This window comes from Bombina bombina, chromosome 1 (assembly GCF_027579735.1).
Source record: "Bombina bombina isolate aBomBom1 chromosome 1, aBomBom1.pri, whole genome shotgun sequence".
Taxonomy (NCBI): domain Eukaryota; kingdom Metazoa; phylum Chordata; class Amphibia; order Anura; family Bombinatoridae; genus Bombina; species Bombina bombina.
Genome location: NC_069499.1, coordinates 64,700,425 through 64,716,660, shown reverse-complemented (window position 1 = coordinate 64,716,660; position 16,236 = coordinate 64,700,425). Strand labels below are relative to the sequence as shown.

Genomic DNA, 16,236 nt, shown 5'->3' with positions numbered 1-16,236 from the left:
AAAGATGAAGGAAAGAAGTGCCAATATAATAGTACAAAAACAAACAAAACAACTGTCACACACTGATCATATGACCATTCACCCGATACCTTTCAAAAGAGATATTAGTGTCCTTTGCTTTGCGCAGCTCCTCTTGAACCATTTGTTTTGCTCGAATCTCCGCATCCAAAGCGGACTGAAGCTCCAGCCTGGCAGACATGTCGAGCTTCTGACTGCGACGCACCTTCCAAAGTGGATCCTATGGACAAAAAGTGTCATATTGACAACCAGCTGACACAGAACCCTAAACCATGTGCGCTAATTTTAAGTGGGATTATTTCCATGTATTGAAAAGTTAGAAATATCACCAAATGTGATTAATGGACAGTTTTTAGAGATTTAAGTCCCAAGGTAAGAATGAAAGTGAGACCAGAACTGAATTTGTATTCCATGTATTAAATCTTTGTTGTAAAAAGTTTGTCTAAGGATCAAAGTGTGATAACAAAAAATGACCTCTCTATTTGAAGGCGCAGTGATTTCTGTTTGTTGTGCTTGTTAGCTACAATTAAAAAGCAATAACAGTGCACAAATGTCATGCTCTAATTCATTTTTGCATAAAATTTATGTACTAGTGACCCTGCAACGCTATGTGTTTATTCCGTAATAAAGGAGACAACATGTAGTTAAGGCACCGTTTGGGAGCTGCAAAGCACTGTTGGCCCCAAGCAGATACAGCTGGTAACCCAATCAACATTACGGTCGCACAGCAAGCCACCACTGACTCCCTGGTGCATGATCCCTTAGCATATGTGTGTATGCCACTGGGGAAAAACAATAACATTTACTAGAAACATATTTGATGACCGAAAAATATTGCAAAAATATTTCTATTGGAATCTGAAATGCATTCATGCACATTTAAATTTTTGCCTTTCCATCCATTTAACCTCTTTGCTGGAGTTAAAGGGACAATAAAGTCAAAATTAAACTTTAATGATTTGGAACAACTTTCCAATTTGCTTCTTTTATCAAATTTGCTTCATTTTCATAGTATGTTTTATTGAAGAGTAAAACTAGGTAGGCTCAGGAGTGTGCACGTGTCTTTAGTACTCTATGGCAGCTGTGTTTTGCAACATTGTATAGCAAATCTACAAATAACGTTGCAAAACACTACTGCCATAGAGTACTAAAGACACGTGCACACTCCTGAGCCTACCTAGTTTTACTCTTCAATAAAAGATACCAAGAGAATGAAGAACATTTGAAAACAGAAATCAATTGGAAAGTTATTTAAAATTGCATGCTTTATCTGAATCCAGAAAGTTTAAATTTTACTTTACCGTCCCTTTAAACACTGCATAGTATTGCAAGGTCTAACAGATCAGAGCAGGTAATTTGTGCACTATAACGGCCCTTTAAATAATCTCAATTACTTTTAAGGCCTTCTGAGCAATGACAAAAATTTAAAGAGCTGCTTATGCCAAGAAAATCAAGCGATACAAACTGAAAATATCAAAGTCTATTCACCATCCAGACCACTTGTATTAATCTAATAATGGCCTTGTAACTAGTCTGAAAGGAAATATATTAAATGGTCTATTTTACAATCATGCAGAGTTCCATTATATCTTTAGAAAAACCCTATAAAACAACTAACCAAAATAAGTATAACCGTGTGATTATTACATTTTATTTGTATTACTTGGTGAAATGAGGAGGAATCATTTTAAACTAAAATTCTAAAATTTTATAGGTAACGTCATTTCAAAGAAAATTATTTAAAAAAAAAAAAAAAAAAATAGATTGTCACGGAAAAACTTACAGTTAAGATAATATTAAGAATATAAATTTCCACTGAAAGAATAAACAATAATTAAACACAATTTAACAACGATGTTTGAAAAGTATAAGTGATTTTGAATTTGGAAGTTATTTTAAGAGGTTCCCACCACCACCAGAACCATCACCACCAAAGCAAAAGCAGATCATTCATACAATGGATCACTGCAGGGATCCTGTGTTTTGCTTTGCAGTGGCAAATAACTCACCAGCCTATCAGAATGGTAAGGGGCCAGGGCTTGCGGATATGAGAGGTCATGCTAAAGCAACAATCAGAACACAAAATCTGTTACCAGAAAGGAAATGGACACATCCTAAAAACAGATTACAGATCACACTGTCATTAAATCAGAACAATATTGATATGTTGAATGCTCCTCCATCTTCGTACTTGACTGATTAAACATTTTTTTTTACTAGGACATTAAATTAGAACATTTCCTGCAATTTTACCTCTGAAAAATGTGTTTTCTTTCCTATGACATGGAGAGTCCACTACATCATTCCAATAACTAGTGGGATCTTCAACTCCTGGCCAGCAGGAGGCGGCAAAGAGCACCCCAGCAAAGCTGTTAAGTGTAACTGCCTTACCCATAACCCCCAGTCATTCTCTTTGCCTCTGTCAATGGATGTTGTGCGAAATTGGTGTCTGAAGATTTTAATCCTTTTATGGGTACTTTTCCCTGTAAGGAAGAATTGGGGTCTAGCTGTGTCCATGTCAATCTCTTGAGTAAGAGTAGTGGTGGCTTTTAGCAGTTAAAAGGCAGCGAGGAAGTCTTTGCTTTACTTTTAACACTTTGCTACCCCTTTGTAGAAAGCCAGAGTTGGTTACTCTGTTCTTCTTTTCCTTCAGGTCCATGACAGGGAGTGAAGCGCCTGCCACAACTAAGGAGCAGCATCTGTCCTGCACTTGTATCTAAGGTAAGTGCCTTTGCCTTCTAGGTACAGAAGGATAGCAGCACTTAAGAGGTTAATCCTCTTTTTTCAGATCTCTCCTTTGGGACTTAATACTCGTTATTAATTAAGGATTCATATTGAGGACATGGTACTTGGGTATTTTTATATAGTATGAGGCTTAAATATGGGGAGTTCCCTTGGCCAGGGGATTTCATGGGTTAACGATAAAGGCGTTCTTTATTGGCTACCTACTACTATATTTATGCTCATAGGTTTAGAGACTTAATATATACATAAATATATATATATATATATATATATATATATATATATATATATATATATATATATATATATATATATCATACACATACAGGTGGAGTCCTTTTCATTATTGGGGCTTATGTTAAACTGTTTGAATAACGGTCTTTATATTTTTGTCGTTTTTCAAACTGCGGTTTCTTCGCGCACTTTTCAGAGCTGTGTAAATTTCTGTGACGCGGATTTTTCTGGTTACCCGCTCACGTGATAACCGCAATTCCGCGTTTACGGAGCGGTTGGAGAGTGTTTTGTGCAGCCGTCTTTGACTCAGCTTGTCAGTCTTCTGTATCGGCTCTGTTTATCAGCTCACCGGATAAACAGAGGAGAGAAATCACTTCTAGAAAGTTGCCTTTACTAGTGGGATATTTTTTCGGGCCGATAGGAGCCTCAGGCGACTGAGGCAGTTTTTCAAAGTTATATTTATATATGTGAATCATTTTCAAGTGTTTAATGTTTTATATTTAATATTTAACTGAGAATTAAAATTTATTTTTTGGACATTGCTAGTGGACCTGTTATTCTAAGCTATGGGTGCAGAACAGGATCAGTCTCTCTCTATGGATAGATGTTTGCTTTGTTTAGACAACCAGATTGCCTGCTGTGCGTGACATGCCTCTGCTTTCTCCTCAGACGTCCCAAGCCTTAATTGTTTCTTATACTGTGCCTTCTGTGTCTTCTTATCCACCTGGGGGGTGTTTATTTACCTGGGGATTTTGCCGCTCAGATTTCTTCTGCAGTAACAGCGACTTTGTCAGCTTTCCCTTTATCGGGTAAGCGTAAGAGAAAATCTAAACATCTGCCTGATAGTAAGGCTTCTGACTCTAGGTCTGCATTAGCCAATCTTTCTCTGATGTCTGATGAGGAGAATACTTCAGTAGCTTCTGAAGGTGAGATCTCAGACTCTGACACTTAAGCAGAAAAATCTTTAGAAACTGAGGAGGTTAATTTTAGATTTAAGCTTGAACACCTCCGGTTACTATTGAAGGAGGTAATAGCTACGACTCTGAACCTTTGGTTGCTCTCAACCCCACAAAGTCTTCTAAATTGGATAGCGTTTATAATTCCCCATCTTCTGAGGAGATTTTTCCTGTCCCAAGGAAGATGTCTGAAATTATTGCTCAGAAATGGGATAAGCCAGGGGTTCCTTTTTCCCCTTCCCCTATTTTTAAGATTTTTTTTTCCTGTTGCTGACTCTATTCATGACTCATGGCGCACTGTCCCTAAAGTAGAAGGAGCTATTTCTACTCTTGATAAGAGAACTACCATTCCTATAGAGGATAGTTGCTCTTGTAAGGACCCAATGGACAAGAAGAAAGAGGCTTACCTAAAAAAGATGTACATCCATCAAGGGTTACAGTGACAAACGGCAGCAAGTATTGCTACAGTTGCGGCAGCTGCATCTTATTGGTGCGATGCATTGTCTGATCTTATTACAGAGGAAACTACAGTAGAGGAGATCCAAGATAAGATCAAAGCTCTCAAATTGGCCAATACCTTTATCTGTAATGCCAATATGCAGATAATTCGTCTGGGAGCTAAGATGTCTAGCTTCACGGTACTAGCTCGCAGGGCTCTGTGGTTGAAATCTTGGCCGGCCGATGTCTCTTCTAAGGCCAAGCTTTTGGCTTTACCATACAAGGGAAAGACTCTGTTTGGACCAGGTCTGGTGGAGATCATTTCAGAAATTACAGGTGGTGGGTTATTTCCTACCTCAGGACAAGAAGAATAGACCTAGAGGTTGTCAGACTTCTAATTTTCATTCCTTTCTTAACTTTAAGGAACAAAAGTCCTCCTCTTCTTCTTCAAAACCAGATCAACCCAGATCCTCTTGGAAATCCAACCAGCCCTGGAACAAGGGAAAACAAAACAAGAAACCTTCTGCTGACTCTAAATCAGCAAGAAGGTTCCGCGCACAATTCCAGTGTGGATCAGGTGGGGGGCAGGCTTTCTCTTTTTCGTCAAGCCTGGATATGAGATGTCCCAGACCCTTGGGCATTGGATATAGTATCCCAGAGTTACAGAATGGGATTTAAGACTTGCCCTATAAGGGGCAGATTTCTCCTGTCAAGATTATCCTCAAACCAAATAAAGAAGGAGGCCTTCTTAAACTGTGTAAAAGACCTATACTCTCTGGGAGTTATTGTTCCTGTCCCTCTAGCAGAACAGGGTCAGGATTATATTCAAATCTATTTGTGGTTCCCAAAAAGGAGTGAACTTTTCGGCCCATTGTAGACCTCAAGTGTCTCCACAAATTCCTCAGGGTTCTGTCCTTCAAGATGGAAACTATTTGTTCCATTCTTACTTTGGTACAAGAAGGGAACACCATCAGTATCTGAGGTCTGCCTTTCGGGACAAGCACTTCCAATTTGTCTGGCCATGGCTCCCAGAATATTCACAAAGGTTCAGATTCCAGGGAATTGCTGTGGCGCCTTATCTAGACGACATCTTGGTTCAGGCATCGTCTTTTCAACTAGCCCAATCTCATACAGAGATGATGTTGTCTTTTCTTCATTCCCATGGGTGGAAGGTGAATTTGGGGGGAAAAAAGTTATATTGTTCCATCTACCAAAGTGTGTTTCCTAGGGACTATAATAGATTCTCTGTCCGTGAAGATTTTCCCGACGGAGGTCAGAAAGGCCAAAATTCTGGCTTCCTGCCTTTCTCCCCAGTCTGCCTTTCGTCCATCTGTGGTTCAATGCATTGAGGTGATTGGTCTGATGGTGGCATCCATGGACAGCATTCCTTTTGCTCGGTTCCATCTACGACCGCTGCAACTTTGTATGCTCCGTCAATGGAACAGCGATAATATGGATTTATCACAGAGGATAAATCTGGACCCTCTAACAAGAGACTCTCTCGTGGTAGGTGTCACAGGAACATCTGTCTCAGGGGACTTACTTTCTGAGACCTTTCTGGGAAATTGTGACTACGGATACCAGACTGTTGGGCTGGGGAACTGTTTGGGGTCCTCTAAAGGCTCAGGGCCTGTGGTCTCGGGAACAGTCCTCTCTTCCCATAAACATCTTCGAGTTGAGAGCTATCTTCAATGTCCTATATTAGCATGGCCTCAACTGTCGTTGGTCCGGTGTATAAGATTCCAATCGGACAACATCACCTCAGTGGCTTACATCAACCACCAGGGAGGGACTCAGACTTCCTTAGCCATGAAGTAGGTGACTTGCATTCTGCAGTGGGCGGAAGCCCACAATTGTCTTCATTCTGACATCCACATTCCAGGAGTGGACAACTGGGAGGCAGATTTTCAAAGCAGACAGACCTATCATCCCGGGGAGTGAGCTCTCCATCTGGAAGTGTTCTCTCAGATATCCTTCAAGTGGGGGGGTTCCAGAATTGGATCTGATGGTGTCACGCCAAAACGCCAAGGTTGCAAAGTATGGTTCAAGGTCAAGAGATCCTCAGGCCGTTCTGATAGATGCTCTAGCGGTTCCTTGGAGTTTTTCTCTAGCTTATCCGTTTCCTCTCCTTCCATGAGTCATTGCTCTTATCAAACAGGAGAGAGCATCGGTGATACTAAAAGTTTCTGCATGGCATTGCAGGATCTGGTTCGCGGATCTAGTAAGGATGTCATCTCTACCTCCTTGGAGGTTACCTCAGAGGAAAGACCTTCTACTTCAGGGTCCTTTCCTCCATCCAAACCTAGATTCTCTGAAGCCAACTGCTTGGAGATTGAATGCCTAGTTCTGTCTAAACGTGGTTTTTCTGAAGTGGTCATTGAAACTATGATTCAGGCTCGAAAACCGGTTACTCACAAGATTTACGATAAGATATGGCGTATATATCTGTATTGGTGTGAATCTAAGGGGTTCTCCTGGAGTCGGGTGAGGATTCCCCGGATTTTGTCTTTTCTTCAGGGTGGCCTGAATAAGGGTTTATTGGTCAGTACCCTAAAGGGCCAGATATCTGCGTTATCTATCCTTTTGCATGATCAAGCCTTTGTACAGGCCTTGGTTAGAATCAGGCCTGTGTTTAAGCCTGCTGCTCCCCCGTGGAGCCTTAATTTAGTTCTTAAAGTTTTGCAGCAGGCTCCATTTGAACCAATGCATGTTGCGTTTCTTGTTGCTGGAAAGTTGCGTTTCTTGTTGCCATTTCTTCCGCTCGCAGTGTGTCTGAACTTTCAGCTCTGCAGTGTGATTCCCCTACCTTATTTTTCATACCGATAAGGCGGTCCATAGTACTAAACTGGGGTTTCTCCCTAATGTGGTATCGGATCGAAACATTAATCAGGAAATTGTTGTTCCTTCTTTTTGTCCTAATTCTTTTTAGAAGGAACGTCTCTTGCATAACTTGAATGTTGTGCGGGCTCTAAAATTCTACTTTCAAGCTACTTAAGATTTTCGGCAATCTTCTGCCCTGTTTGTTGTTTTCTCTGGAAAACATAAGGGTCAGAAGGCCACTTCTACTACTCTTTCCCTCTGGTTAAGAAGTATGATTCGATTTACTTATGAGACTGCTGGACAGCAGTTGAGTTACGGTTCATTCTACTAGGGCTGTCTTCTATTCTTGGGGCTTTCAAAAATGAAGCTTTTGGGGATCAGATTTGCAAGGCGGCAACATGGTCCTCTACATACTTTTTCCAAATTATACACATTTGATACTTTTGCCTCAGGCAGAGGCTTCTTTTAGGAGTTCTTTAAGCGTTGGTGCCTTCTGTTTAGGTCCTCCTGCATTTTTTTCTCCCTCCTTGATCATTCCGTGTCCTCTAAGCTTGGGTATTGGTTCCCACTAGTAATTGGAATGATATTGTGGACTCTCCATGTCATAGGAAAGAAAACAACATTTATGATTACCTGATAAATTTCTTTCCTTTCGGACATGGAGAGTCCACGACCCCACCCTCTTTTTTAATTATAATCTGCAGATTTTTTTAATTAAGCTCAGGCAACTTTTCACCCTTGTGTTTTTCTTCCTTTCCATTTCCTTCGGCTGAATGACTGGCTGTTATGGGTAAGGCAGTTACACTTAACAGCTTTGCTGGGGTGCTCTTTGCCTCCTCCTGCTGGCCAGGAGTTGAATATACCACTAGTAATTGGAATGATGTCGTGGACTCTCCATGTCCGGAAAGAAAGAAATTTATAATCAGGTAAGCATAAATTTTGTTTTCTTACTGCCCTAGCCGATAGACTAGATACTGCAGATTTCTAATCCTGCAACATAACTACACTAAGGTTGCTAGATCAATGCAGGAGATGATTTAACCCTGTCAAACATACTGAATATGCTTCTCACAAGTTATATCCCTGTACTATAAAACTAATTTTGTTAACAAAACTGCAGTTTCAAATGCTTTTAAAACATTTATGTTGATCCTGTGCAACACGGAGACTGATTTCTTAACAAAAACATAATTTATGCTTACCTGATAAATTTATTTCTCTTGTAGTGTATCCAGTCCACGGATCATCCATTACTTATGGGATATTAACTCCTCCCCAACAGGAAGTGCAAGAGGATTCACCCAGCAGAGCTGCTATATAGCTCCTCCCCTAACTGCCATTACCAGTCATTCGACCGAAAACATGCAGAGAAAGGAAAACCATAGGGTACAGTGGTGACTGTAGTTTAATGGAAAAATTACCTGCCTTAAAGTGACAGGGCGGGCCGTGGACTGGATACACTACAAGAGAAATAAATTTATCAGGTAAGCATAAATTATGTTTTCTCTTGTTAAGTGTATCCAGTCCACGGATCATCCATTACTTATGGGATACCAATACCAAAGCTAAAGTACACGGATGACGGGAGGGACAGGCAGGCTCTTTATACGGAAGGAACCACTGCCTGAAGAACCTTTCTCCCAAAAACAGCCTCCGAAGAAGCAAAAGTGTCAAATTTGTAAAATTTGGAAAAAGTATGAAGAGAAGACCAAGTTGCAGCCTTGCAAATCTGTTCAACAGAAGCCTCATTCTTAAAGGCCCAAGTGGAAGCCACAGCTCTAGTAGAATGTGCTGTAATTCTTTCAGGAGGCTGCTGTCCAGCAGTCTCATAGGCTAACCGTATTATGCTACGAAGCCAAAAGGAGAATGAGGTAGCCAAAGCTTTTTGACCTCTCCTCTGACCAGAATAAACGACAAACAGGGAAGACGTTTGTCGAAAATCCTTAGTTGCCTGTAGATAAAATTTCAGGGCACGGACTACATCTAGATTGTGTAGCAGACGTTCCTTTTTCGAAGAAGGATTAGGACACAAAGATGTAACCACAATCTCTTGATTGATATTCCTGTTAGTGACCACCTTAGGTAGGAACCCAGGTTTAGTACGCAGGACTACCTTGTCTGAATGAAAAATCAGATAAGGAGAATCACAATGTAAGGCAGATAACTCAGAGACTCTTCGAGCCGAGGAAATCGCCATTAAAAACAGAACTTTCCGGGGGGGCGGAGCCTGCTCTCAAAGCGGCAAGACATGTCTCTGTGAAGCTCTGTGAGGTTGAGAACATTTTTGCAGATTATCTACATCAAACTTACAAAATACTTTGCTATTTGGATATATCTGAATCTATATACTACTTTAGTTTGCATATACTCTAGGAGCTGATATTTTGATTCTGTTTTGGCCTATGTTCTCTGAGACGGCTGCGTGATAGTCCTCTTACAGGCCTGGAAGCCATTTTACTTCGGGTCTCGTGGAGATTACAGAACGCAGGACCGGGGCTGCCGCATAATACCCCCCCCCCATTGCCGGGGTTACGGTGTCCTATTCCAGGACTCTTATTGACAGACAAGAACATTGTAAGAAAATAATGGCGCGCACGCAACTGATCGCTGCATTGAGCTCGATTCTGGAGGCACACAGGATTCGCCTCTGTGGGGTTCTGGAGAGGGCCTTCCGCCCAGACTATAGGAGCTGCAAGGAACCGGAGGAGCAGCCACAAGAAACAAACCCTCCTGGTCTTTCCCAGGAGTCCTGCAAGACAGAGGATAGGAGCGTAGAAGTTTGCAGAATTTCGACACAAGTAGGAGCACACGTCGCTCCTGACGGGATTATTACAAATGCTCAAGGAGAGGAGAATATGCAACGACGAGGACCGCATGGCCAGGACCTTGCTTTCACTTACCCTCCAAGACAGCACAGAGTTCCTGATCACGGCTCACACTTGACAGCGGCAAGCCATGTAGGAGGGGGCGTACGGAGTACAGTAGCTAGCCGAAACAAGAGAATGCCATGCCCGATATCGGAAGATGCCTCCCTGATAACATTGGCCCCATCTGGGTCGGCAGGTTATGTTCACCGCACTCAAAGTCTTGCTGGAGCTGGTAAATTTTCGGTGCATAACCCGTGCAGCATCATTGAACTCTGGTCTCCAGTACATGGCCCCCCTCCACCTGGGTCACTCCACATTAGGCTCCTTAGGGTGGGTCACCAAGAGAGATTGGACTGGCCACTAGATAGAATGGGGATAGGCTGAGGCATTCATCTTTAACAGTGCAAGAGGCAAGATCCTCTATAAATCTTCATCCCGATCTCTGCTATATACTGTTTGTTATTCAGTATTTTTTTTTTTATTTTGGGGCCAACAAGTTTATTTAAGTTTGGATGTTTAATCTTTTATCTGTGAACATTCAGACTTTTCACGGGATGTAGCAGCTCCAGCATCCAGGTTAAAAATGTTTTGTAGGTGCTCTGACTACTGGTGTACTGGTATCTCTATCCCCTAATGTTTAACCATATATGTATATACCCACCACGCATTTATCTATGATATTGGTACTCCCCTGTCCCATTGCAATTTGTTCAGTTTCTTAGTATGTAAACTAACTTTGGTGAGCTCACAGACTCTACAGGTTTGTCTATACATAAATGTATATACCTGATTTTCCTCATATGTCACAAAAAGAGTAGGACAGAAATTTTCACTATAATACACAGTAAGGTGCCTTAGCATATTTGTTAGGCTTTCAACGCTTGTTTTGAGGGACTTCTGTTAGAATGTAAATAATTAATATAGGCTGTTACTGCCCCTATTCAGCTTAGCAGAAGCCTCTACATTGTATCGCCATTAAATCACTCAGCCATACCAATCCTTTCATTATTTTTGCGTTGTGTACCCAGTTCAAATGGTATGACTTAGCCCATATATGAGTTTAATGTGTCGCCACACTTATTCCTACAATGCTAAGGTTATGCTTGATAGAACACCCCAAGTTTCTGTATTAGTAGTAAATTGGTCCGTTAAGCTCCTGCTTTATTTTTACATTATACCTAGCATGGTCATTAACATAATGGCAGCCTTACTTATTGGCTCTAGATGTTCTCAGGAGGCTCTTGTTTACAAGATTATGGGGAGCTTAACTTCTTTCTCTAAAATATTATATACTGCTGCTTACTGTTGAGATGTCTTATTATACTTTCTCATTCCTGCTCCCCCGAACGGCCATATAAGGTTCTATATTTATATTTGCTGCGATACACTGCTGCATACTGTTGAGATGGCATGTCTTATTATACTTCTCCATCCCTGCCCCCCCTGAATAGACATATAAGTTTCTATATTTATATTCACTGAGCCCTGAAATACAAGAGACCTACCTTTACAATGAGTTATATTGCTTCAGGGGCTCCTATAACATCTGGACTAATACCAAGCTGCTCATACACACACTCTACTTAACTTTTATGATATATGGGTTGCCCTCCATGTGCCATTATGATCACTTTGTTACTTAATTATTTGCACTTTAGCTACTCAAAAGTTTGCTTATTGGATCTTTGTATTGAGTTAGTTAGTTTGCTCTTTATGCTCTGTTCACTGTATATTATGTTGCACTGTATATTCTGTTGCACTGTATATTATGTTGATCAATTTTCATATGTACAATATCTTGGGTCCAAGAGTGGCCCGGTTTGTTATTTTATTTCTTCCCCACAGTCCCCCAGTTTGTCATTACTCCAGGGGGTCCAAGAGAGGCCTCTTTATATATTAGGGGGATATTATTTACTCGAATGTTTTATTATATTATAAGGGGAATCGCCTTAACAGAAAATATGAGGTTTACTTTTTCACTTGTTTTTTCAGGCATTATTTGTATAGTTGCTTTGATATATCTTTGGGGATTGTGTATATGTTAGTACTTTTTGTTACTGCTGACGCTGGGAATTTTGAGATATCAATTGCCTGTTATATATGTGTTATACCTCAATAAAAAAAAATTATTTAATAAAATCTTGCAGCCTAAAAAAAAAAAAAAAAAAAAAAAAAAAAAAAAAAAAAAAAAAAAAAAAAAACAGAACTTTCCAAGATAACAACTTGATATCAATGGAATGAAGGGGTTCAAACGGAACCCCCTGTAAAACATTAAGAACTAAGTTCAAACTCCATGGTGGAGCAACAGTTTTAAACACAGGCTTGATCCTAGCTAAAGCCTGACAAAAAGCTTGAACGTCCGGAACTTCTGACAGACGTTTGTGTAAAAGAATGGACAGAGCTGAAATCTGTCCCTTTAAGGAACTAGCGGATAAACCCTTTTCTAAACCTTCTTGTAGAAAAGACAATATCCTCGGAATCCTAACCTTACTCCATGAGTAACTCTTGGATTCACACCAATATAAGTATTTGCGCCATATCTTATGGTAAATCTTTCTGGTAACAGGCTTCCTAGCCTGTATTAAGGTATCAATAACTGACTCAGAAAAACCACGTTTTGATAAAATCAAGCGTTCAATTGCAAGCAGTCAGCTTCAGAGAAATTAGATTTTGATGTTTGAAGGGACCCTGGATCAGAAGGTCCTGTTTCAGAGGTAGCGACCAAGGTGGACAGGATGACATGTCCACTAGATCTGCAAACCAAGTCCTGCGTGGCCATGCAGGCGTTATTAGAATCACTGATGCTCTCTCCTGTTTGATTCTGGCAATCAATCGAGGAAGCATCGGGAAGGGTGGAAACACATAAGCCATCCCGAAGGTCCAAGGTGCTGTCAAAGCATCTATCAGAACCGCTCCCGGATCCCTGGATCTGGACCCGTAACGAGGAAGCTTGGCGTTCTGTCGAGACGCCATGAGATCTATCTCTGGTTTGCCCCAACGTCGAAGTATTTGGGCAAAGACCTCCGGATGAAGTTCCCACTCCCCCGGATGAAAAGTCTGACGACTTAAGAAATCCGCCTCCCAGTTCTCCACTCCCGGGATGTGGATTGCTGACAGGTGGCAAGAGTGAGACTCTGCCCAGCGAATTATCTTTGATACTTCCATCATTGCTAGGGAGCTTCTTGTCCCTCCCTGATGGTTGATGTAAGCTACAGTCGTGATGTTGTCCGACTGAAACCTGATGAACCCCCGAGTTGTTAACTGGGGCCAAGCCAGAAGGGCATTGAGAACTGCTCTCAATTCCAGAATGTTTATTGGTAGGAGACTCTCCTCCTGATTCCATTGTCCCTGAGCCTTCAGAGAATTCCAGACAGCGCCCCAACCTAGTAGGCTGGCGTCTGTTGTTACAATTGTCCAGTCCGGCCTGCTGAATGGCATCCCCCTGGACAGATGTGGCTGAGAAAGCCACCATAGAAGAGAATTTCTGGTCTCTTGATCCAGATTCAGAGTAGGGGACAAGTCTGAGTAATCCCCATTCCACTGACTTAGCATGCACAATTGCAGCGGTCTGAGATGTAGACGTGCAAAGGGTACTATGTCCATTGCTGCTACCATTAAGCCGATCACCTCCATGCATTGAGCTACTGACGGGTGTTGAATGGAATGAAGGACACGGCATGCATTTTGAAGCTTTGTTAACCTGTCTTCTGTCAGGTAAATCTTCATTTCTACAGAATCTATAAGAGTCCCCAAGAAGGGAACTCTTGTGAGTGGAAAGAGAGAACTCTTCTTTTCGTTCACCTTCCATCCATGCGACCTTAGAAATGCCAGTACTAACTCTGTATGAGACTTGGCAGTTTGAAAGCTTGAAGCTTGTATCAGAATGTCGTCTAGGTACGGAGCTACTGCAATTCCTCGCGGTCTTAGTACCACCAGAAGAGCACCCAGAACCTTTGTGAAGATTCTCGGAGCCGTAGCCAATCCGAATGGAAGAGCTACAAACTGGTAATGCCTGTCTAGAAAGGCAAACCGTAGATACCGGTAATGATCTTTGTGAATCGGTATGTGAAGGTAAGCATCCTTTAAATCACTGTGGTCATGTACTGACCCTTTTGGATCATGGGTAAAATTGTCCGAATAGTTTCCATTTTGAACGATGGAACTCTTAGGAATTTGTTTAGGATCTTTAAATCCAAGATTGGCCTGAAAGTTCCCTCTTTTTTGGGAACCACAAACAGATTTGAGTAAAACCCTTGTCCTTGTTCCGACCGCGGAACCGGATGGATAACTCCCATTAATAAAAGATCTTGTACGCAGCGTAGAAACGCCTCTTTCTTTATTTGGTTTGTTGACAACCTTGACAGATGAAATCTCCCTCTTGGGGGAGAGAATTTGAAGTCTAGAAGGTATCCCTGAGATATGATCTCTAACGCCCAGGGATCCTGGACATCTCTTGCCCAAGCCTGGGCGAAGAGAGAAAGTCTGCCCCCCACTAGATCCGTTCCTGGATCGGGGGCCCTCGATTCATGCTGTCTTAGGGGCAGCAGCAGGTTTCCTGGCCTGCTTGCCCTTGTTCCAGGACTGGTTAGGTCTCCAGTCTTGTCTGTAGCGAGCAACAGCTCCTTCCTGTTTTGGTGCAGAGGAAGTTGATGCTGCTCCTGCTTTGAAATTACGAAAGGAACGAAAATTAGACTGTCTAGCCTTAGGTTTGGCTCTGTCTTGAGGCAGGGCATGGCCTTTACCTCCTGTAATGTCAGCGATAATTTCTTTCAACCCGGGCCCGAATAAGGTCTGCCCTTTGAAAGGTATATTAAGCAATTTAGATTTAGAAGTAACGTCAGATGACCAGGATTTTAGCCACAGTGCTCTGCGTGCCTGAATGGCGAATTCGGAATTCTTAGCCGTAAGTTTAGTTAAATGTACTACGGCATCTGAAATAAATGAGTTAGCTAACTTAAGGGCTTTAAGCTTGTGTGTAATCTCATCTAATGGAGCTGATTCAAGTGTCTCTTCCAGAGACTCAAACCAAAATGCTGCTGCAGCCGTGACAGGCGCAATGCATGCAAGAGGTTGCAATATAAAACCTTGTTGAACAAACATTTTCTTAAGGTAACCCTCTAACTTTTTATCCATTGGATCTGAAAAGGCACAGCTATCCTCCACCGGGATAGTGGTACGCTTAGCTAAAGTAGAAACTGCTCCCTCCACCTTAGGGACCGTTTGCCATAAGTCCCGTGTGGTGGCGTCTATTGGAAACATCTTTCTAAATATCGGAGGGGGTGAGAACGGCACACCGGGTCTATCCCACTCCTTAGTAACAATTTCAGTAAGTCTCTTAGGTATAGGAAAAACGTCAGTACTCGCCGGTACCGCAAAATATTTATCCAACCTACACATTTTCTCTGGTATTGCAACTGTGTTACAATCATTCAGAGCCGCTAACACCTCCCCTAGTAATACACAGAGGTTTTCCAGCTTAAATTTAAAATTTGAAATATCTGAATCCAGTTTGTTTGGATCAGAACCATCACCCGCAGAATGAAGCTCTCCGTCCTCATGTTCTGCAAATTGTGACGCAGTGTCTGACATGGCCCTAATATTATCAGCGCACTCTGTTCTCACCCCAGAGTGATCACGCTTACCTCTTAGTTCTGGTAATTTAGCCAAAACTTCAGTCATAACAGTAGCCATATCCTGTAATGTGATTTGTAATGGCCGCCCAGATGTACTCGGCGCTACAATATCACGCACCTCCCGAGCGGGAGATGCAGGTACTGACACGTGAGGCGAGTTAGTCGGCATAACTCTCCCCTCGTTGTTTGGTGAAATATGTTCAATTTGTACAGATTGACTTTTATTTAAAGTAGCATCAATACAGTTAGTACATAAATTTCTATTGGGCTCCACTTTGGCTTTAGCACATATAGCACAGATATCTTCCTCTGAATCAGACATGTTTAACACACTAGCAAATAAACTAGCAACTTGGAAATACTTTTCAAGTAATTTACTATAATATGAAAACGTACTGTGCCTATAAGAAGCACAGAAAAAGTTATGACAGTTGAAAATTAATAAACTGAAAAGTTATAGCATCAAATCTTTGTAAAAAACACAATTTTAGCAAAGGATTGCTCCCATTAGCAAAGGATAACTAA

At 41.6% G+C, this 16,236-nt stretch overlaps 1 protein-coding gene across 4 annotated transcripts in view; it reads right to left on the bottom strand.

The window, feature by feature from the left end:
• CDC42BPB (CDC42 binding protein kinase beta) overlaps window positions 1–16,236 on the bottom strand; it is a 422,828-nt gene that overhangs the window by 115,377 nt on the left and 291,215 nt on the right. For 2 of the 4 annotated variants that reach the window (XM_053697422.1, XM_053697424.1), the window contains exons 19-20: window positions 2,028–2,078; window positions 90–238 (exon numbers count right to left, since the gene is read on the bottom strand). In XM_053697422.1, the coding sequence (XP_053553397.1) occupies window positions 90–238; window positions 2,028–2,078 (200 nt within the window). The remainder of the gene's footprint in view (window positions 1–89; window positions 239–2,027; window positions 2,079–16,236) is intronic. The other 2 variants (XM_053697423.1, XM_053697426.1) reach the window with 1 other exon arrangement.